This window comes from Solanum dulcamara, chromosome 7 (assembly GCF_947179165.1).
Source record: "Solanum dulcamara chromosome 7, daSolDulc1.2, whole genome shotgun sequence".
NCBI lineage: Eukaryota > Viridiplantae > Streptophyta > Magnoliopsida > Solanales > Solanaceae > Solanum > Solanum dulcamara.
The window spans coordinates 31042179-31067340 of record NC_077243.1 but is presented as its reverse complement, the minus strand read 5'-3'; the positions used below and the strand labels follow the sequence as shown (position 1 = coordinate 31067340).

General features: G+C 35.8%; 2 protein-coding genes across 2 annotated transcripts; one reads left to right on the top strand and one right to left on the bottom strand.

The window, feature by feature from the left end:
- Nucleotides 1–796: 796 nt before the first annotated feature.
- LOC129894675 (ethylene-responsive transcription factor ABI4-like) lies at nucleotides 797–1711 on the bottom strand. The gene has a single exon (XM_055970339.1). It carries the CDS (start codon nucleotides 1709–1711, stop codon nucleotides 797–799), a length of 915 nt encoding a protein of 304 aa, XP_055826314.1.
- Nucleotides 1712–4216: 2505 nt separating this feature from the next.
- LOC129894674 (ethylene-responsive transcription factor ABI4-like) lies at nucleotides 4217–5110 on the top strand. Its single transcript, XM_055970338.1, has one exon. It carries the CDS (start codon nucleotides 4217–4219, stop codon nucleotides 5108–5110), a length of 894 nt encoding a protein of 297 aa, XP_055826313.1.
- Nucleotides 5111–25162: the final 20052 nt, after the last annotated feature.

Genomic DNA, 25162 nt, shown 5'->3' with positions numbered 1-25162 from the left:
AGCCAATCCAAACGGGCTCCATGATTAATCACTACTGCCATCTGTTATACCATAAGATAGTATGGATAACCAACATAATCAATCAACATTATACAATTTTCAATCATCACCATCACCATCACCATCAATTGCCATATAGAATTTTAAAATAAAATATTAAATTTTTTAATTAAAAATAAATTTTAAACATTCAGGCATTAAAAAAACAAATGTCTTAACTATTTAATTTTTAAATCTTGATGCAATTTCTTAATATTAAAATATTTATTTAGATACACATATTTAATCTTAATTGTCATCTTAATATTCAAACGGAGTTGTTGATTTCTACTGAACTGAGAACTGAAAATTGAAATGTGAAAATAAATGCAAGATTCATGAATCGGAAAGGGATATATAAATATTTCATCAACACACCATTTTCTTTTTTCATTCACCAAATCAAATACTACCACTAAGCTACAAACAGAAAATAAAAGCTTAATTATATTTAGCAACAACTATGAAACGTCTAACAATTTTAGACAAGGCGCAAAAGCCATAAATAAAGCTTATTAATAAGTGAAAGGGAAGAAGAGAAAAAAGTGCATGACATAATTAAACCTGATAAAAGAAAGCAGTATACAAATGATGTTCCATTTGATGTTTTCGTCATAAAGCAGTAGAAAATCCTTTAGACGCATTTTCGGCTGAATTAATGCTGAAGAGCGCATATATATTGACCAGAATCGTAACCTCCAAAAAAACCGGCAACTACTTATTTGTTGTTGCATGTAATTAGAAATCTTGTGTTGACTTAAAAATCAAACAAGAATGGATCATTTCCATAATCCCAAATATCTGCGGGGTGGTAATTATCATCAGCAATAGGCCACAAAATGGGAGATGCCACGGTGGCCACCGGATCGGAAACAACCGGTGCTGCATCCACCATTTGAGTCGAACAGACACACAAGGATTGACCTACTGACGTGTTTAAGTTACTATCGTACAAACAATTATGTTGATGTTGCAGCTGATCATACTGTTGATTTTGATCTCCTTCTTGTTGATGATGTCTAGGATTAGGGTTAGGGTTTGAGTCAGACCATACAATCCCTATCCCTGCTGCTTTGATGGTCTCACCCTCGACATGTCCGTCTTTCTGAATTAAGTGGTGAGGATTTTGTGACATGTCGTCAGAATATTGTAGGGCAGGGTAAAATCCGTAATTGTTACCAGCAGCGAATTGGTTTGGAGCTAGAAGCGTAGAAGAAGAGAAAGAAAGATCAAATCCGGAAGGAGGTCTAGGAAGTAAAGGACGAAGAGTTTGGACAGTAGAGGATGAACGTTTAGAAGTAGTGGATGATGAGCTACTAGTGTTTGCACCAGAAGGTTGAAGATTCAGCTGAGCCTTTGAACCGTAGAGTATAATAGCGGCACGGTCATAGGCTCGAGCTGCATCTTCAGCAGTGGCGAACGTGCCGAGCCAGCGGCGTGTCCGTTTACGCGGCTCTCGGATCTCGGCTACCCACTTGCCCCAGCTGCGTTGTCTAACTCCTCGAAACCTGAATTTGTTGTTATCAGGTCCTCCTTTGCCTTTACCTTTCTTGTTGCTACTTGAGCTAGTCTCTTCAGTAGTGGGTTTTTCTTCATGGTTGGACTTGGTAGGGTTAACGTCTTGGTTAGGGTGGGGGTATTGATGATGAGCTGCAGTACTGGTACTATTCATAGTTCCAAAGAGATGAAAATTGAGAGACTGCCTCGTTGTTTGTTTACCCAATGAGTCGAAAGAGAGGACAGTGGAAGGCTGGTGTCAAAGAGACAATATGGTATTTGTAAATGGTGGATTAGGGCGGTGCTCTTATATACCAGAGAGCATGCGTATTTCTATACACTTTGAAAGGAACTAACTTCCTTTTGTCAATACCAAGTTTCTGTTGTTTCATCTTCCACTTCAAGTTATTAATTTTGATTTTAATCATTTTCTTAACTTTTAATTAATTGAAGTGGTGCACATTAAATTATCTTTTCTAGTATCATCTCATGTACAGTTAAAAATTATGATATTGCTTAATATTTAAAGATAATATATAAAAAATAGTTCGTATGTAACAGATTTCGTGCATAAAGAAATTAAAAACTCATTATTCTATTGATTGAAGATTATATGTACATATCACATAAGAAACAAAGCTTAATTAATAAATGATCAAGGAACCAAAATATTACTATCCGTATTACATTCTTTTCTACAATTAGCATATATACAAAGTAAATTCAAATGAAAATTGTCAATGAAAAGGCAAAAGACAATGTGGTATCAATGACATTTTCATACTAATTCGTCTTGGCTTGCATTTAAAGTTTTTGTGTATATTTATAATAAGATGCAGATAGATTGTTTTTCTCACAAAATTTATTCCTTTTCTTTATTTTTACTTGTCACTTATTATTAAAATAGATTTTTTATTTTTATTTATTATTTTTTAAATATATCAAAAAAATATAATTTCTTTTCATGTTTTATCTTTAGTATTAAATAATATTCTTTAAATCATTTTTCAAAATCTAATAATACATGTTATTAATAAAAATAATATGATAAAATATCTATATTAATAATTATTTTCTTAATGAATGTGCAAGTCAAATAGTAACAAATAAAAATGAACAAAGAAATAACTAGTAATTTGGAAAGTTTAACTCTTGCTCGCAGTCAACATTAAGGTAAACAAACTTGAAATTGAGGTTTGAAAGCTCTTAAAGTTTCAGACGGTAATTTACGAACTTAAGTACTACTACTATTAATCTATTAGTATAATCTCAACTGTACATGGGATGATAACTAACCACAAATTTTTGGCTACAATGGAATATGCTTGTGTCTTCACGCTATAAATGGTTAAGTTTTTGTCAATTTTACCCTTTTCTTCCAAAGTTTAATCTCTCATTAATGCAATTATGTGTTCTTTCCCAATACTTAAAAATGTCCACATATATCATATTTCCCATAACCATAATCAATACTCCCTCCGCATATTATTTTCTCACTGTACTAAAACATATTTGTCCCATATTAATGAATTGCCTTATTAAATTAAAAAAGTTTTAATTGATTTTTTTCCATATTATTCATGCAATTAATTTTTTTAAGTGTTGATACTTATTTATAAAGTTTCAAAAAAGTTTTTAAGGGGTGAATTGATAAAACTATTCTCTTATTTATGATTTCTTAGTATGCATGTAAAAAGAAAACTGATCTACTATACTAATTTGGAAATACGAAGGGAGTATTACTTTCTCTTTATTGTATACACATGTATTATACATAAGCAAAAGTTATTATCACACACAATACACATAAATATAACTAATTTTATAATAATTTTAAATAATCATATAAATATTACCTAATTGATTTTCTCTTAGTATAAGTTGGGCCATTTATATAAAAAAGTTTCACTTCAAAAGTAAATTTGAATGAACAAAATATATATATAAAAAATACTTTTTAATTGTGAAAATTTGAGAACACTCTATCATAAGAACTTAAATAAAAAAATTAATTTTTTTTAAAGTTTCTTAAAATATATCGTAATAATCATTCTAATATCTCGGTTTAAACTCACACTCATAATAATAGTGATAAAAAAATTATATCAGAAAAAAAATGCAATTGATATAACAATTAAACAAGAAAATAAAATTTTATCCGTCTTGATGTATTCTAACCATATAATGCACTAAGAACAATGAACTCTTGATATTCTTACCTCATATAAAATTTGTGTTGTATTTGACTTTTTGAGTTTTTGAGAATAGGAAAGATTTAGGTCTTTTAAAGAAAAAAGGTTATTAGAGTCTTTCCACAATTGTGGCCATATTTGAGCCAAATTAAAGGTGCACTACTTTAATTAATTAAAAGTTATCATTAATTGATCAAATAATATAAAGGTTAAAATCAAAATTTATTCCTACTTATCTAACCAAAAAAAAAAAAAAAGCTTGAGGTGGAAGATGAAACAAAAGAAACTTGGTATTGACAAAAGGAAGTTAGTTCCTTTCAAAGTGTATAGAAATACGCATGCTCTCTGGTATATAAGAGCACCGCCCTAATCCACCATTTACAAATACCATATTGTCTCTTTGACACCAGCCTTCCACTGTCCTCTCTTTCGACTCATTGGGTAAACAAACAACGAGGCAGTCTCTCAATTTTCATCTCTTTGGAACTATGAATAGTACCAGTACTGCAGCTCATCATCAATACCCCCACCCTAACCAAGACGTTAACCCTACCAAGTCCAACCATGAAGAAAAACCCACTACTGAAGAGACTAGCTCAAGTAGCAACAAGAAAGGTAAAGGCAAAGGAGGACCTGATAACAACAAATTCAGGTTTCGAGGAGTTAGACAACGCAGCTGGGGCAAGTGGGTAGCCGAGATCCGAGAGCCGCGTAAACGGACACGCCGCTGGCTCGGCACGTTCGCCACTGCTGAAGATGCAGCTCGAGCCTATGACCGTGCCGCTATTATACTCTACGGTTCAAAGGCTCAGCTGAATCTTCAACCTTCTGGTGCAAACACTAGTAGCTCATCATCCACTACTTCTAAACGTTCATCCTCTACTGTCCAAACTCTTCGTCCTTTACTTCCTAGACCTCCTTCCGGATTTGATCTTTCTTTCTCTTCTTCTACGCTACTAGCTCCAAACCAATTCGCTGCTGGTAACAATTACGGATTTTACCCTGCCCTACAATATTCTGACGACATGTCACAAAATCCTCACCACTTAATTCAGAAAGACGGACATGTCGAGGGTGAGACCATCAAAGCAGCAGGGATAGGGATTGTATGGTCTGACTCAAACCCTAACCCTAATCCTAGACATCATCAACAAGAAGGAGATCAAAATCAACAGTATGATCAGCTGCAACATCAACATAATTGTTTGTACGATAGTAACTTAAACACGTCAGTAGGTCAATCCTTGTGTGTATGTTCGACTCAAATGGTGGATGCAGCACCGGTTGTTTCTGATCCGGTTTTGTGGCCTATTGCTGATGATAATTACCACCCCGCAGATATTTGGGATTATGGAAATGATCCATTCTTGTTTGATTTTTGAATCAAGAGTGAATTAGTATGCAAAAACAAACAAGCCGTAGCTTGTTTGTCATATCCCAAATTTGAAGTTTCCCATTCTCCTCAAATATGCGCTCTTTAGCATTAATTCAGCGGAAAATCCCTTTCTACTGCTTTCAATTTAGTTCAAGATATGACGGAAACATCATTTGTATACTGCTTTCTTTGATCAGGTTGATTATGTCATGCATTTTTTCTCTTCACCTCTTTAACTTAATAAAATATTAATTTTCTTTACTTAGGACTTTTATGCCTTGCCTAAAATTGTTGGAAGTTCCATAGTTATTGATATAAAAAATAATTAAGCTTTCATTTTTTGTATGTAGCTTAGAAGTATTATTTGATTTGGTGAAATGATAAAGAAAATCGTGTTGATGAAATATTTATGTATTCATTTTCAATTCATGAATTTTGCATTTATCCTCTAACTCTGGCTATTTGACACAACCTTTTATCTGATCTTAAGTCAATTTTAGGCACCCGCTACCTCTTACACATTATTAAGATAAGAATGGTGCATCGAAAATTAATCTCCCATTGTAGTAACACTAGTTATTTTACCATGCTAGAACCTCATAGACCCAAATTTTATCACTTCTTTTCATATAATTTTCTTTGTAAATAGTTTTATTATCTAAGGACTTCCATTGTATCTTTTTTTCTGATAAATAAAATTGTTGTTTCAATTTATGTGATATAAGTTGGTTAGACAAGAAATTTAAGAAATATGAGAAATTTTTTTAATGTTTCAAAATTATCGTCAAAAAGAGTATACGTGGACATTTTGTGAAATAAATGAGATTCAATATAGATAAAATATTAATATTATTATTAATTAATTTTTGAATAAAAAAATAAATTATTCTCTTTGGACTTACTAAAAAGAAACTATATCGTATAGATTGAGAAAGATGAAGTAATTATTTTTACGAATTATAAATTGTGTTCCATGTTCTTGTATGGAGGAAATTACTTTGTACATGTGGCTGCTTACGAAGAAGACACATTTCATCAGGATGAAGTCACAAGATAATATAACATATAAAGGACTGAGAAGAACATCCATCAGAACATCGTTTGAGGAAAATGCTTCTGAAAGATTTTCTGGTATTGCTTCCTTCGTTTGAAAAAAAAGATTTAGTTTAATTTGATATGCAGTTTAAATAAATAAATAATTTTTTTAAAATTTTTAGGGTTTCAAATTAAAATTATATTAAATGTATCAAAATATTTTTTAATTTTATGATCTTAAATATACTAAGTGAAAAGCTGAAATTCAAGTATTGTTAAAAAGAAATATTTTACATAGACTGAAAAAAAAAGTAAGTCATTTTTTTAAATGGAAGAGGAAGAAAGTATTAAATTAATTGAAGATATGACGAAACATGAAATATGTCGTGTATTTTTGCTCTTCTCCTCTCACTTATTAATAAGCTTCATTTATGGCTCTGTGCCTTGTCTAAAATTGTTGGACCTTCCATAGTTATTGCTAAATATAATAATCTTTCATTTTTAGTGTCAAAATGAAATAGCGAAATCCTATATAAAGTGTCTAAAGTGAACATCGCTTTATGTGAAGTGATATGATTTGAGGTTATTGGATTGTGAGTTTGTATGAATTTATTTGTGAGTAGGAGGATGGATCGTATTAGGCCTTGATGTGACATATGTGTTGTATGAAGTATTCTATATTTATAGGATTAGAGGTGGAGTTGCTTGTTGACAGGAAGTGTTATCATTGAAGTTAGTGACTGTGATAATAGTAGTGGTTATCTAGAATCGGGTTTAGTTAAGAAGTGGGGATATGAAATGGTTAAGCTCCTATGTTGTGAGACAGTTGAATCAAGACCAATAGTGGCTGAGTGAAATTATTGTGTGGCTAAGGTTGTGGTGTGATGACTGTTAAAGTGAATGAACAGTAGTATGTTGGGCCTAAAGCCCACAGGTCTTAAGTTCGTAACTAGAGTGGGTAGTGGAGCTCTGGAGAATAAAGTGGTGAAGACCTTAAGGGTGAGAGTAAGGAGGACACTAATTTGGTTGGGATGGACAAGTTTATAAAGTTTAATTATTATAATCTCTCTTATTTTTCTTTTCATAAACTATGCGGCGGGTATCATCTTGAAATATGATGCCTACCAGTACGTGTTGTTTGTACTGATACTACTCTTGTTATGCCACTTGGCATAGTCTAGTTGCAGGGTTAGTTATGTCTTTTAGGTGAAGACGAAGGCGGCCCTTCAACAACTTATGTTCTTCCTTCTTTATGGTGGAAGTTGTGTCATTGTTCCCTTATTATGTTACCACTCTTAGAAGCTTTTGTACATGTTTTTAGATTAGTATCCTTGGGGGTTTTTGTATAAATTGCAAGATAGTCAAAACGCGTTTTGAACGCGTAGTCAAAAAAGGAACAAAACGCATTTTGAACGCGTAGTCAAAAAGGGAGGTTCAATACGCGGATTTTACGCGTTTCTAGTTTCCTATAAATAGAAGACCTCTTGCCCTCATTTATCCCATCCTAGAAAGATAGAGTAAGAATACAAATAGAGTTATACACCAAGATAAATATTTTAGTCTTGAGTGTCCTCTTTAGTAGTTGTTCCTTTTACAAGAGAGAAGTGTTTATTGTTGTTTTCTCCTTGTATTTGAGAGCTGTGTACTCCATATTAAAATAGTGAGATCCTTCTACCCCGTGGTTTTTCCCTTCTATCATTTAGAGGGGTTTCCACGTAAAATTCTCGTGTCCAATTTATTTTTATTATTTTCATCATATCAAACTTTAGTTGTGGTGCTTCCTCCCCCCAATAGTGGTATCAGAGCCCTCGGTTATTCTGTCTGTTTTATGCGAAGATACTATTCGTGAATAGTAAATTTTCGTGAATAGTAAAATTTGGTGAATAGTAACGGTACAGTTTGTCACGATTGTTCGTAAAAATATTCAGAAATGATCTAGAAGGGTGTGAAGCAAATAACAATGTCGAGTACAACAAAGTTTGACGTTGAGAAATTCAATGGAACTAATTTCTCATTGTGGAAAATGAAAATAAAAGCAATACTGAGAAAAGACAATTGCTTAGCTGCAATTGAAGGCAGGCCCACAGACTTTGTTGATGACAGCAAGTGGAATGACATAGACAACAATGCAGTTGCTGATCTACACTTGACACTAGCTGATCAAGTATTGTCTAGTGTGGCGGAAAAGCGGACGGCGAAGGAAATATGGGATACTCTTACAGGATTGTATGAGGCCAAGTCTTTGCATAATAAAATCTTTTTAAAAAGAAAATTGTATACTCTTCGAATGGCAGAGTCCATGTCAGTTACTGAACACATCAATACTTTGAATACTCTGTTTTCGCAACTTACAACAATGGGTTGCAAAATAGAAGGGACTGAACGTGTGGAGCTTCTACTTCAAAGTCTGCCTGACTCGTATGATCAACTCATCATCAACCTGACGAACAATACAGACAGTCTAATTTTTGATGAAATTGCAGCCGCTGTCTTGGAAGAAGAAAATCGGCGCAAAAATAAGGAAGACAAAAAAGCAAGTTCGCAGCAAGCTGAAGCCTTGATGATGGTGAGAGGAAGACCAACAGAACGTGGCCCTAGTGGGAGTCACATTCATGGCAGATCTCAATCAAGAAGTAAGAATAATATCAAGTGCTACAACTGTAGCAAGAAAGGGCACTTCAAGAAAGATTGTCGGTTCAAGAAGAAGAGTGAAAACCCTGAGCCATCAAATGCTCAAGGGAATGTTGCATGTACCTTGGATGATGGCGATATTTTATGTAGTGAGGCAATATCAAATAATAAAGGCAGAAAATGTTTCGCTGATGTCTGGATCATGGACACAGGAGCAACATGGCACATGACTTCCAGGAAAGAATGGTTCCATCAATATAATCCTATCTCAGGAGGGTCTGTATTCATGGGAAATGATTATGCTTTGGATGTTATTGGTATTGGGTCCATCAAAATAAAGATGTATGATGACATGGTTCGCACCATCCAGGAGGTACGACATGTAAAAGACTTGAAAAAGAATCTATTGTCTTTAGGACAACTAGATGATAATGGATGTTCGTATAAGACTCATGGTGGAGTCATGAGAATATCTAAAGGAGCACTTGTAGTGATGAAAGCAGAAAAACTTGCTGCAAATCTATATGTGCTTAAAGGTGAAACACACCAAGAAGGAGAAGCATCAACCGCGTCAGCAAGTTCATTTGAAGAATCAACGATGATGTGGCATCGTAAACTTGGCCATATGTCGGAATGAGGTTTGAAGATTCTTGCTGAGAAAAAACTTCTTCCAGGGCTCAAAAAGGTGTCACTACCCTTTTGTGAGCATTGTGTTCCAGTAAGCAAAATAGACTGAAGTTTAGCAGTTCCTCTACTAAAAGCAAGAAAATACTAGATCTGGTCCACTTTGATGTCTGACAAGCACCGGTGGAGTCTCTAGGAGGAGCGAAATATTTTGTGTCATATATCGACAATTACTCCAGGAGAAGTTGGGTGTATCCAATCAAGAGGAAGGCAGATGTTTTTTCAGTTTTCAAAGAATTCAAAGCGCGGGTAGAACTTGAATCTGAGAAAAAGATCAAGTGTTTGAGGACAGATAATGGAGGAGAATACACTAGTGATAAATTTAATAACTTTTGTAAACAAGAAGGTATTAAACGGAAGTTCACGGTGGCATATACTCCACAATAAAATGGAGTAGCAGAGAGGATGAACATAACCTTATTGGAACGGACAAGAGATATGTTGGCAACTGCAGGTTTGGAAAAACCATTCTGGGCAGAAGCAGTCAAAGCCGTCTGTTATGTGATCAATCGGTCACCATCAATCACAATTGATCTGAAAACGCCAATGGAGATGTGGACAGGAAAACCAGCTGATTATTCTCGCTTACATATATTCGAAAGTCCTACTTATGTTATGTACAACACCCAAGAAAAATCGAAGTTGGATCCAAAATCCAAAAAATGCATTTTCTTAGGGTATGCTGATGGAGTCAAGGGGTATCGCTTGTGGGATCCCATAGCCCGCAAGGTGGTAATCAGTAGGGATGTTGTATTTGTTGAAAACAAGATACAAGCAAAAGAAAATAGCACTTTAAAAGAAAAATCAGAGACTACTACAGTTGAAGTTGAAGAAATAGAAGAAGTTCCAGTTTCTTCTGAAGCAGCACCAGAGCACAAAGAACAAGAGCAAGCTGAGATCAAAACTCCAGAAGTTCGACGGTCAACTAGGGAGAGAAGAGAACCAGCTTGGTACTCAGATTATTCTATGGAGAGTAATATTGCATATTGTCTACTAACAGAAGATGGAGAGCCTTCAACTTTTCATGAGGCTATGAAAGGCCAAGAATCATCTCTGTGGGTGGCAGCAATGCAAGAAGAAATTGAAGCTCTCCATAAAAATAAAACATGAGATCTTGTTCAATTACAACAAGGAAGGAAGGCCATTGGAAACAAATGGGTCTACAAGATCAAACACAATGGTAATGATCAAGTGGAGAAGTATCGTGCAAGATTGTTGGTGAAAGGATTCACTCAGAAAGAAGGTATAGACTTCAATGAGATATTTTCTCCGGTGGTTTGACTCACAAAAATTCAAGTGGTCCTGGCAATGTGTGCTATATTTGACTTATACTTGGAGCAGTTAGATGTCAAAACTGCATTTCTTCATGGAGAACTTGAAGAAGAAATTTATATGCTCCAACCAGAAGGTTTTGAAGAACAGGAAAAAGAGAACTTGGTTTGCAGGTTGAACAAATCTCTATACGGTCTCAAACAGGCGCCGAGATGTTGGTATAAGAGATTTGATTCCTTCATTATAAGCCTTGGATACAACAGACATAGTTCAGATCCTTGTGTATATTACAAGAGATTTAGTGATGAAGATTTTGTTATTTTGCTGTTGTATGTTGACGACATGTTGGTAGCAGGCCCCAATAAAGATCGTCTTACAAAATTAAAGGCACAGTTGGCTAGGGAGTTTGAAATGAAGGACTTGGGACCAGAAAACAAGATTCTAGGGATACAAATTCACCGAGACAGAAATAATAGGAAGATTTGGCTTTCTCAAAAGAACTACTTGAAGAAAATCTTGAGACGCTTCAAGATGCAAGACTGTAAGTCAATTTCTACCCCACTTCCTATTAATTTAAAGTTATCCTCAAGTATGTATCCTAGCAATAAATCAGAGAGGATGGAGATGTCTCAAGTACCGTATGCATCAGCAGTGGGAAGTTTAATGTTCGCTATGGTATGTACAAGACCTGACATTGCACAAGCAGTGGGAGTGGTTAGTCAATACATGGCTAATCCTGGTAGAGAGCATTGGAATACTGTTAAGAGGATCCTGAGATACATCAAGGGTACCTCAGATGTTACAATGTGTTATGGGGATCAGACTTTACTGTTAAAGATTATGTTGATTCAGATTATGCAGGTGATCTTGATAAAAGCAAGTCCACCACAGGTTATGTGTTTACTCTTGCTGGAGGAGCTGTAAGATGGGTTTCAAAACTGCAATCTATCGTGACAATATCTACGACGGAAGCAGAATATGTAGCAGCTACACAAGCTAGCAAATAAGCAATATGGATGCAGATGTTACTAGAGGAGCTCGGGCACAAACAAGAGAAGATTGCTCTATTTTGTGATAGTCAGAGCGCTTTGCATCTTGCAAAGAATCCGGCATTTCATTCAAGGACAAAGCACATACGAGTTCAGTATCACTTTGTTCGTGAGAAGGTGGAAGAAGGCAGTGTAGATATTCAGAAAATTCACATTAATGACAACCTGGCAGATATGTTTACGAAGCCGATCAACAGTAACAAGTTCATATGGTGTCGATCTTCTATTGGCCTAGCAGAAACGTAACATTGCAGTAATTGGATAGAAAGGATGGTGTGAAGACTTAATTGATTCTCAATTAAATCTTTAAGTGGGAGAATGCAAGATAGTCAAAACGCGTTTTGAACGCGTAGTCAACAAAATGCGTTTTGAATGCGTAGTCAAAAAAGGAACAAAACGTGTTTTGAACGCATAGTCAAAAAGGGAGGTTCAATACGTGGATTTTACGCGTTTCTAGTTTTCTATAAATAGAAGACCTCTTTCCCTCATTTATCCCATCCCAGAAAGAGAGAGTAAGAATACAAAGAGAGTTATACACCAAGATAAATATTTTAGTCTTGATTGTCCTATTTAGTAGTTGTTCCTTTTACAAGAGAGAAGTGTTTATTGTTGTTTTCTCTTTGTATTTGAGAGCTGTGTACTCCATATTAAAATAGTGAGATCCTTCTACCCCGTGGTTTTTCCCTTCTATCATTTAGATGGGTTTCCACGTAAAATTCTCGTGTCCAATTTATTTTCATTATTTTCATCAAATCAAACTTTAGTTGTGGTGCTTCCTCCCCCCAACATAAATTATATCAATGAGATTTAATATATTTTTCTTTAGAACTTTGGCTTAATTACTTAAGTTTTTGGGTTTAAATTTTGCTATGCTTTTTTTATAAGAGATTAAGGGTTCTCCTACTTAGGTCGTAGAGTTGGTGGCCGCACAGGCCAGTGGGTTGGATCGTGATAATCTGAATATATAAAATTTATATCTTTGATTAAAAAATAATAAATAAATAATTTAATATTATATTAGTAAAATATTTTTTAAAAATTAAATGGCAATTGGTGGTGGTGATGACTAATTGATGGCGATGGTGATTATGTGTAACGATTTGAAATGATGGCAGTTGTGAATACTATCTTATGGTATAGTGATTGTTAGTAATGATCAATCGTTATTAGTGGTGGTAGAGGCTAATAATTAGTAGTGGATATTATCTTATGATATAGTAATTATCTTTATTTTTTTTATAAATAGTAATTTTCACTTTCTTGTAAAGGATTGAATTTTTATAATACTAAGCACTACATTAATATTTTGTGCTCCAAACTTTCTGTTAATTTACATTTCTTACAAAGTCTAAAGAAACACAAGCTTAAGCATTTTACTGTCTATGGAACACAATTGAAACATCAAGCATCTGAGCTGAATTGTTTTTCCTGCTTAGTTTACTATATTATTGTTATCATTAAGCTTATTTATTAGCATATCTATCTGCTAAAAAATAATTCGCATGTTAAATTGATCTGCATGTTTTGGACCTCACTATAAATTTGGGTAAGCAATTTAACACTTATCGTGGGGCCAAAATAATTTTAGTGTTGATTTGACTAACTACTCTATTTACTTACGAGTTTAAATTTATTTATTTATTTATCATATATAAGTTAGTATGGTTGTGAACAAAAATAATGGTAATGTGGCTGAAGTTCAACTTTCTAACATTGTCTGAGACCGAACAAGTCTTTAGGAACAATGTTCCACGACTTTTGATACAGTATAGATTAAGTTAGCAGATATAAATATGATAAACAAGAATACGTGAAAAGATGTGGAATAAAGAATGCCCAAAAAAGTGAATCATTAAAGGTACGAGGGATGGATTATCATAGATGATCTAACGTTTGCTTTGCAGAGTCTAACTGCTCAACATAGATTCACATGGACAAAATAACCGCACATGACAAAATTGTAATGGAGTTGCAAGATGAATTGATCTAGATGGCTTCTAACAACGTCGAATTAGGCAATCAAAATTCATAAAAACACCTACATTGAGGGGAGATTCAAAAATCAATCTCGTAGCTAGGATTTTTTCAAAAGAATGCAGGGCTAACAGATCGAAGGTCTACTGAAATTAACAAAACCACGATGGAGTTAATAAACTCATAACATGCCTAAAGGAGTTTTGTGTGCACACATGAATGAATCATATCCCAAAAGCACCTCCGATCTTAAAGGGGCCAGGTTATCAAAGTGACACTCAACTGTCTTAGAAAGCTAGTGTGACACAAAAATCTATTTCAAAAAGGCTCAAGATGCTGAATATATCAAAATATGATAAAATATTAGACGCATATGATCAGATTCTAGATTTTACTTATGTCCCAATTCTTGATAAATTACTTTTTGGTGAGAAATGAACATTTTGTCCTTCACCATAGTGTTTTCATACTTTGTTTGTGATATGTGGATGGTTGGCACGGTTCCCGATGAGATCGGGTGGGATTTTGTCGATTTGAGGCTTTGAGCGGGAAGCTTCATTAATATGGTTGACTTTGGTCAACATATTGTGATCCGAGCATCGGATGAAAACTTCGTAGGTTCCATTGCGTTCGAAACGTCAAGTTTGGTCTAGTTTACTATTGACTCAGAGCCCTATGTACTTAGTTTTTATTTTGAAAAAATAGGCTAAAATTTGAGTTTTAGGCCTAAAAGGAGTCTGGGAGGGTAATTTTATCAAAACAACCATTTTTTGGAAATTCAATAATTCCATCGGTTCCTAAATGTTGACTTCAGTGTACTAGCATATCTGATTTATTTTTATCGGACCCCGAATGATTTCTAATGGTCCAGCTAGAGGCATTTTGGACTTGGTTTAGCTGTTGTTTCTGGTTTCTAGTGCAGCTGATATTGTTCATCGTGATCGCGATCATAGCTTACGCAATCGCGATATATTGATCATTAGTTCCTCGTGATCGTGTTGGGGGGTCCAACAATCGCGATAGATCTGTCCCCTTATTCTTCGAAATCACGAGACTTAAAGACTCATGATTGCGATGTTCATTTTTCACCTGAACAATGTCTAGTTTGGGAGTCAGTCCCATTTTCTCATTTTCCCCATTGATACTCGTTTGAAGCTTTGAGAGAGGCTATTTCGAAGTAATTTCTTAAAAAATATTATTTGGGTAAGTTCTCCTATCATTCCCAATTCATTATTTATCAATTCTACCATCCTAAATCCTTTAGAAATCTTGATTTCAAATGGGGTTGGGGGGTTTTACTCCTAAATTTTAAATTTGGATTTTAATAATTTCTAGTCGGTTTCTTGAGCAATTTCAATGGGGTTTTCTACTACAAACTCTCCTTGATGGGTAGAACATGTTTTTTAAAAAATTCCAGATTTACCCTTTTCATTTTTGAAGCGAGTTTTGGATGATTTTGACCCAAACTTTTAAACCTAGCAATATGGGTATCATTAGACTTTTTAATGAACTCTTGTCATTCTTGATAGTGGGTAATCATTTCGGAGTTGGTATTCTTGGGTTGAGCTCCAATTAAAGCGTTCGTACAAAGTTTCGACATTCGAGGTAGGTTTCGCTATCCTTTTTTGAGACTGGATTCGGTAATTAGTAATTCGTATGTTATAAACTTTGGGATGAGGTTGTAACATGATTTTGGACTGTTAATTTCATTGTGATTCTCGTGTACGAGCTCATTTATATTATGATGCCTATGTGGAGTCTTATTTGTGCTGGTAGCCCATGTGGGTGCCTAATTTTCTATCTTATTTGCTTTGAGAGCATGTGATTCATGATTTGCTTGTGAGAGAGGCTTGAGGAGACTATTTGACTTGTAATGTCCACCTGAGGGGTTGAGTTGGGTTTTTTTTGAGCATACTTGAATATTGAAACTTTTTGAAAAAGGGTGAACACTAATTTTGATGTACTTTTCCTTCCCATTACTATCTATTAAGGGTGAATATCATGTTTAGGTTAAGTTTTGAGAACTTTTAACCTTGTATTACATTTTGAGTTGAATATTGCGTCCATGCTATATGTGATGTGATGCATTCATCCTTATTCATCATATCATTGATATTGGGAAGTTGAGATTGATCTTGGGAAGTTGAGAACTGTGAAATTCTTTTTGACAAAGAAAATATTGTACCTTTTTATATCCTTGACCACGAGCTAGGTGGCAAGTTGATGAGATATTGAGATTGTGATTTGGTATATGGACTATGAGTCCTCCATGGGTCCTTGTCTGAAAGCTTTAGTTAGACAGGTGTATATGACAGGTTGTGCGACAACCTTGATTTTATCGTACCACCACATCATTGCATTATTATATTTCATTGTATTGCATTGCTATTTGTACTACTTGACTTATATGATTAATTGTTAAACCCCATAAATTACCTGAATACCCCTAGAGGATAGCTTGCTTGCATACCATATCGTCCCTAACATTTTTGGCCAATCCGAGGTTGGAATATCAATTGGTTTGGTATCTGCAGAGACGCCGGATAATGCATCGAATGATATGTACTTGAAAATAAGCAGATCATAGATAAGATTTTTCATGCCTCGACTCTCCTTCGGTTCATTTTTGCTGTCCAAGGAGCTGTTGACTAATGACCTAAAAAATGTGTGACATTTGGGACACCTTTCTTTCTATCCTTAGGCCAGCTTCGCGCGGATAGATCTTTGCCGGGGGAGATTGGTGCCCCTTGAGGTATGTCCTTCCGGTGGATTATTTCTTTATTTGTCTTTTCCATCCAGTGCCCGCACTGAGGCACAATTCCCAAACTTAAGAAGCTGGGGCGCACCTGCCGGCGCCGGACCTGCCTTCAATTACTGAAAGTAAATTCATTTTCAATTATCGTTCCAAGTTCAGCTTGGTCTGATTAGAAGTTCAGAAATAAGTGGAGCGAGGGGCTTTAGGGAAAAAAGAGGGAGGGGGCAAACTTTAATTGAACTAGGGGCGGAGCTTCTCTCCATATAGTCAAGTGGCTTTCACTCCTCATAGAGAGTTAGAAAGCGTCAGTTCTCATAGCGAGGCTAATCCAAAGAAGGAGGGTATTCAAAAAAAGAAAACGGGAATGAAAATTTTGCGATTTTGTAATTAAATCAAGTGGAAAAGTGGTCTCGATTGAATTTTAGGCCAATCGGATTAAAAGACAATTTTTCAGAACAAATTTACAATTTTGGAGAGGTGCACGAATAGTCCACGTTGTGGACTCGGTCAATTTCAATTCAAAAATCACCGTTGAATTTTTTTAATAAAAATGAACTATGTGGGAACAAGTCTGTGTCCTGCACTTGTTCCCTCACATGCCAATTTTTCCTGCCTGATATTATATTTAAGGTGGGGCATTCCGATCTTCTTTCCATCCATTCTATACTTAACCCACAATGATTGCGGTCGTTTTCGACCCCATAACTAGTCCTAAGCATATTTCTTTTATCATTTACGCTAAATTAACTTGAGAACTAGGGATAAGAAAAAAAGAGAAGACTAGGGTTCAATGGATTCAAGACAAACCTTCACAATTTGATTATCCAATTTTCATCCTAGATATGTAAGGCTAACAAAATATGGATTTGAGTTCTTCCATGTGCCCTAATTAGTTCATGTGTGGAATTGAGTTGGATTGGGTCTTGTATGAGTAGTTTCTTGAAAGTTTTCCTAAAACCTTAGTATATTCTCGCATAATATGATATTAACAATTTTTTTATGACTATAATACTTGTAACAAATGATTTTGTTTTTTTTGTCTACATGAACCATAACAAGAAATTTACCAATATTTGAATATCCCTATGTAATGATTGAGTCTAGAACCATGAGCTATGAGTGCCTTGAATGTGAATGAGATTGAGCATGAATGTAGTCTTAATGAAACTTCAAGGTCCTTTGTATTTTCACAAATTGAATCCAAATGATTGAATAAAACTAAATGTTGTCATAAATACATATCTAAACTACTCTTCAAAGATGTGATCGTTATTGATTTGATAGTAGGATCGGTTGAAAGGTTTGATTGTGATAAAATTGATTAATCGATAAGAGTCTAAATGAGACTTGTTGAATGAACAAATTGAACTGATTTGATAGAGTTTTATGAGTATTGAGTCTTGGGAGGAGTATCGAGCATCGAATTAGGTGAGAGTAACTAACAACTCAAACTCAATAACTACATAACTAATGTAGGTGAGGATTGTACCTTAAATCGAATGAATTCCCTTATTGTCTCTAAAGTGGACTTGTTTGATTGATTTTGTATCCTTGATTGGTTGATTCATCCTTTAACCTGGAAAAACATTAGATGGACGTGGCAACGATGTCAGCTCATTGTACCTCACCAGCTCATAGGTGATGCTTGTCGGATAAGAAAAAATTCCATATATGTCTTAATAGTATTCTAATGATTGGATGGGATTGTATATGATCTATATCTGTCTAAATCTTATTTTTACTTTAGACTTATGACATCCTGATTGAGTTTCTCATCTTTCTGATTTGACATGTAGCTGATATTATTCTATCTTGATGCATATTTCATTCTGTCATATTACATACTCGTACATTCCATGTACTGACACCTATTTAGACCTGCATCATGAAATGATGTAGATACATGTTTAGAGATCATCAATAGGTGCAAAGTTAAGAATCTTTTCACATTCAGCTAATTAGTGAGTCCTCATCTAAATTCGGAGGATACCACTTATTTTACTCTTGCTTTGAGTTTAGTCTTTTTATTTTGATTTGAGGTAGCCATGAACCTTTCACTAGCACCACTTAGACATTAGTGATATAGGTTTCATAGACTAGATAAAGATGGGTTGATTGAGTATTTCTGTTCCTTAAATTATTTTTGTCAGACTATTCTCAAGACATAGATTGGAGTTTGATTATTGGCCTATGGTCTTTCTTCCTTGAGTTGGGTTGTTGATTGGATTTTCCCACCTATTTGTCTCTTTATTTTAATTCTTCCACTGATTGAATAAATGAACGAATGTGTGACCAGGACAAGTGGTTTTCTTGGGAGCCAATAGTGGTTTTTGAGTACCATCCACGTCTAAGATACCCTCTCGAGGTATGAAAAGTTAGTACCAGAGCCTAGAGTTTAAGATTCCTATGGAGTTTATGAAGTCATGTCTAATAGAGTCTTGCTTATGGGTGTGTTGTGCACCATACTTATAATCAGGAGGCTATAAGACATTAAGAAATATTTTACTTCTTTCATATTCTGAGTTCGTGCGATAGATTTTAACTTTATGAAAGTTCACTTCTAATTCGTGCTTTTACGTTTTGACTTCAGATCATGCCTCCAAAAAGAGCTGTCAGACCAGTTAGGGGAAGAAGATGCCCAGCCAGGCAAAATGTTGACCAACCTGAACAACAAGTTCTTGAGGGGCTAGGATACCTAGCTGTGCCTGCAGAGAAGCCACCACAAACTGACATCTCATATGCTAAGCTTCGCCAGGCTATTCAGACTTTAGCTCAGATAGTGAACCACCAATGGTCCAATAATGATCAGGTAGAAAAGATGCCCTGGACACATCCAAGATCTGTGAGTTCTTGAGGATGAACCCGCTTGAGTTCATAGGGTCTACACCTAATGAAGATCCAGAAAGTGTTCTAGGTTATGCATTTGATTGATGCTAAGTAGGTTGAGTTGTCTATCTACTAGCTCAAAGGTGTTCCTAGATTATAGTTTGACTAGTGGAGGAAGATTAGAGGAGAGGGTACATCAATTCTAAGTTGGGCAGTATTTGAGGAAGCTTTCTTGGGCGCTTCTTCCTGAGAGTTGAGAGAGGCAAAGGTAAGAGAATTTATGAACTTGAAATAGGGCTCTATGACTGTGTAGGAGTATAGTCTCAAGTATACACAACTGTTCTGTTATGCTCTAGAGATGGCTGCTGATATGAAAAGGAGGATAAGTTTGTATGTGGCTGGACTGGATCGTTTGACAAAGAAAAAGGGAAGGGAAACAATGCTGGTTTGAGACATGGATATTATTAGGTTGATGACTTATGTGCAACAGACAGAGGAGGAGAAGCTGCAGGATAGGGAGAATTTTAAGATCAAGAGCGATAAGAAATCTAGCCATGAGGTTAGTAAGACAGAGAATGGGAATAGGAGTTATTTTCAGACAGGGCCATATGGGACAACTCCATCATCTGCTAGTGCGTCTACACCCAGGATCAGAAATAAATACGAGTCCAAAACTTCAGAGCCCAGGGTTCTCAATCATAAGCTATTGTGGCTCAAGATTCTAGAGGTAAGCCACCATGTGGATAGTGCGGAAAACTTCATTTGGGAGAATGTCATGAGGGAGGGAATAGTGCTATAAGTGTGGCCGAGTGGGTCATTTTTGGGAGATTTTTTAATATGGGCCAACAAAGCCCAATCTTCTACTCCATCACTACTAGTTTGAGAAATCCAGAGGGATGGTATGCTTCTGGTATAGGTGGGGGTTCAAACAGTTTATATGCTACTTCTGGTATAGGTGGGGGTTCAAACAGTTTATATGCCATGGGTAGTCGCCAAGATCAGGAGAACTTGCCAGATGTTGTCATTGGTATGCTTCGAGTATTTTGTCATGACTGTTATGCTTTGTTGAATCCGGGTGCCACTTGTTCATTTATAATCCCTTATGTGGCTAATAAGTTTGATAAAATTTCTGAGTGTCTTCTTGAACCTTTCAGTGTGTCTACTCCTTTTAGTGAGTCTCTCTTAACTAAGAGGGTCTATAGAGATTGTACTATATCAATCTATCACAGGAATACCATGGTTGACTTAGTTGAGTTGGACATGGTTGTTTTTGATGTGATTCTTGGCATGGACTAGATATATTCCTATTATGCCTCTGTTGATTATAGGACTCAAATTGTTAAGTTCAAATTCCCAAAAGGAGCCTGTCTTATAATGAAGGGGTAGTCATGTTATGCCTAATGGTAAATTTATTTCCTACCTTAGGGCTAGAAAATTAATCTCAAATATTTATCACATCATGTGAGTTAAACATGATAGTGTGGAGTATCCATCTCTTGAGTCGGTCCCTATTGTTAATAAGTTTCCCAAAATTTTCCTTGATGATCTGCCCGAAGTCCCTCTTGATAGGGAGATTGACTTTGGGATTGATGTTTTTCCAGGTACTCTGTTTATCTCTATTCCGCCTTATAGAATAGCCCATGCCGAGTTGAACAACTTGAAAGAAAAGTTGAAAGATTTGTTAGATAAGGGCTTCATTAGGCTGAGTGTCTCACCTTGGGGCGCCCCTATCTTTTTCGTGTAGAAAAAAGACGGGTCCCTTAGAATGTGCATTGATTACCAGCAACTGAACAATGTCACCATAAATAATAAGTATCATTTCCCCAAAATAGATGATTTGTTTGACCAACTTTAGGGTGTAACTTGTTTCTCAATGATAGACCTAAGATTAAGTTATCATCAGTTGAAGGTGAGGGACTGTGATATCTCGAAGATAGCCTTTTGGACCCGTTATGGCCATTTTGAGTTCTTGGTCATGTCTTTTATGTTAAATAATACACTTGCAACTTTTATAAATCTCATGAATAGGATGTTTAAGTCGTATCTTGATATGTTTGTGATTGTCTTCATTGATGATATTATGGTCTACTCCAAGAATAAGGAAGAGCATGCATATCTCCTTAGAGTTGTCCTCTAGACTCTAAAAGACAAGGAATTGTATGCAAAATTCTCCACATGTGAATTCTAGCTTGCATCAGTGGCTTTCCTAGGCCACATTGTATTTGGAGATGGAATTTGGGTTGATATCTAAAAAAATGAGTCAGTGGAGAGTTGGGGAGTTGTCCTCTAGACTCTAAAAGACAAGAAATTGTATGCAAAGTTCTCCACATGTGAATTCTAGCTTGCATCAGTGGCTTTCCTAGGCCACATTATATCTGGAGATGGAATTTAGGTTGATATCCAGAAAATTGAGGGAGTGGAGAGTTGGGGAGTTGTCTTCTAGACTCTAAAAGACAAGCAATTGTATGCAAAGTTCTCCACATGTGAATTCTATCTTGCATCAGTGGCTTTCCTAGGCTACATTATATTTGGAGATGGAATTTGGGTTGATATCCAGAAAATTGAGGTAGTGGAGAGTTGGGCCAGACCCATCTCCCTAACTAATATAAGAAGCTTCTAGGGTTTATCTGTCTACTAACGAAGGTTTATTGAGGGATTCTCATCCATATTATCACCATTGACTAAGTTGATTCAAAACAAGGCTAAGTTCCGATGGTCCGATGCTTGTGTGGAGAATTTCCATAAATTGAAGACCAAACTGACCACTGCTCCTATTTTGACTTTGCACAATAGAACAGGGGATTTTTTCATATATTGTGATGCGGTTAGAGTTGGTTTGGGATGTGTATTAATGCAAGGGGAAAAGTAATAGCTTATACTTCTAGATAGCTTAAGAATCATATGAGAAATTACCAACTTATACCCTTGAGCTGACAGCTGTGGTATTTGCTCTTAAGATTTGGCGCCACTATTTGTATAAAGTGCATATTGATGTGTTCACTGACCATAAGAGTTTGCAATACGTCTTCAGTCAAAAAAAGCTCAACATGAGGCAGAAGAGATGGCTACAGTTGCTCAAGAATTATGACATGAGCATTCTTTATCACCCAAGTAAATCTAATCTTGTGTTTGATGCTCTTAATAGGTTGTCTTTGGGTGGCAATGCCCATGTCGTGGAAGGAAAGAAAGAATTGGCTAAAAAAGTACATAGATTAGCCCTAATGGGAGTCCAGCTTTTGGAGTCTAGTGAAGGTGGAGTTAAAGTTCAAAATGGGTCTGCATCATCTCTGGTGGCTATAGTGAAAGAAAAGAAAGACCAAGACCCTGTCCTACTTCAGTTGAAGAAAGTTATTCACAAACAGAAGGTCATGGTTTTCTCCAAAGGGGAGATGGTGTGTTGAGGAACCAGAATAGATTGTGTGTCCCAAATGTTGATGATGCCTGAGAAAGGATTAAGGCTGAATCTCATAGTTCCAGCTACTCTATTCATCCTGATTCTACAATGATGTACCATGACTTGAGACAAGCCTATTGGTGGAGTGGAATGAAGAGAGATATTGCTGAATTTGTTTCCAAGTGTCTAAATTATCAACAGGTTAAAGTTGAGAATCAAAGGCCATATGGGTTAGCTCAGAATATAGAGATTCTAGATTGGAAGTGGGAGATAATTAATATGGACTTCATTATAGGTTTGCCGAAGTCCCGTAAGAAGCATGATTTGACTTGGGTAATTATGGATAGAATAACCAAATCAATCCACTTCTTGGTAGTTAAGGTGACTAACATCGTAGAGGACTATACAAGATTGTATATTCGGAAGATTATCAGATTACATGGGGTTACCTTGTCTATCATGTTAGACAAAGGAGTTCAATTCACTTCCCAGTTTTGGAGATCTTTTTAGAAAGGACTGGGTTCAAAGGTGAATCTTAGTACAACCTTTCATCCTAGATAAATGGCCAAGTAGAGCGCACCATTCACACATTAGAGGATATGTTGAGGGCATGTGTACATGACTTCAAAGGTAGTTAGGATGATCACTTACCTCTTATTGAGTTTGCATACAACAATAGCTATCATGTAAGTATTCAGATGGCTCCCTATGAAGCTTTTTATGGGAGGAGATATAGATCATCAATAGGGTGGTTTGAAGTTGGTGAAAGTTAGTTGATTGGGCTTGATTTTGTTCACCAAGCCATGAAGAATTTGAAAGTTACTCGAGAGTGTCTGAAGACTTCCCAAACCACCAAAAATATTATACGGATATGAGAAGAAGAGACTTAGAGTTTGAGGTGAATGATTAGATGTACCTAAAAGTGTCACCCATGAAGGGTCTCAAAAGGTTTGGGAAAAAATAAATGCTTAGTCCCCGTTACATTAGTCCTTACTAGATTGCGAGGAGGATTGAGAGTGTCGCTTATGAGTTGGAGTTACCTTCTAAGTTAGCCGCTATTCATCCGATATTTCACATCTCGATGTTGAAAAAGTGCTTGGAAGATCCTTCATTGGTAGTTCTCATTGATAGTATTGGAGTTAAAGATAAATTTTCCTATGAAGAGATTCTAGTTCAAATTCATGACCGTTAGGTTTGCAAATTGAGGACCAAAGAGATAGCCTCAGTCAAAGTCTTGTAGAGGAATAAATTTGTTGAGGAAGACACATGGGAAGCTGGAAAGATATGAAAGCCAAATATCCGACCTAGTCGTGCCCATCTATGAGAATGTTGAAGGTAATGCCCCTATTCTTGATTTGATTTGGTATGTCCATCTTTGAGTTGAATAGTTGATTGTTTAAAGCATTTGATTGGTTGAATGATTAATTCTTGATTGTTATTCATGCCTCCAGTCCATCCTTGATTTACTCATCATTCGAGGACAAATTATCCCAAGGGGGATATATTATTATACTCAAGAAATTACCAAAATACCCCTAATGGATAGGGCGCTTGCATAACATATCATTCCTAATCTTTTCGGCCAATCTAAGACCGAAATATCGATTGGGGGGGGGGGAATCATGTAGAAAATTGGCCTCGATTGAATTTTAGGCCTACTAGATCAAAAGATAATTTTTTGGAACAAATTTACAATTTTAGAGAGGTGCGCGACCAGTCCACATTGCGGACTTGGTCAATTTGAGTTCAAAAATCACCTTTAAAAATTTTCAAAAAAAACTATGAGAGAACAAGTCCGCGTAGCACACTTTTTCCCTATATGCCAATTTTTCCTGCCCAATGTTATTTTTAAGGAGAAGCATTCCGGTCTTTTTCCCACCTTTCCTATACTTAGCCTATGATGTATTGAGGTCGTTTTCGACCGCATAACTAGTCCTAAGCGTATTTCTTCTATCATTTACGCTAAATTAGCTTGAGAACTAGCGCCAAGAAGAAAGTGAAGAATAGGGTTCAAAGGATTCAAGCCAAACCTTCACAGTTTGATTGTCCCATCTTCATCCCAGGTATTAAAGGCTAGAAAAACACGGATTTGACTTGTTCCATGTGCCCTAATTAGTTTTGTCGGTCAAACCTAATAAGTACATATGAATTGTACTCACCCCTACTTCCGTGTCTCTTTTTGATGCATATCCTAGTCAGTGTGTTCTGCGTGATAGCTGATCTTTCTAGTGGACTTCATATCATTAGATTAGTGGTGAGATCTCTGGATCCGGATCACCATTTGTTCTATCTTTCATTTTGTAGTCTTTATTTTTATTTAGAGACTTATGATGTTTTTCATATTCGAATATTGTATTAGATGCTTTTTATACTTATGACACCAGGTTCTGGGATATGGTCATTGTTGTCTTTCTTTTCCTTTATTTTGTGGACTGACTT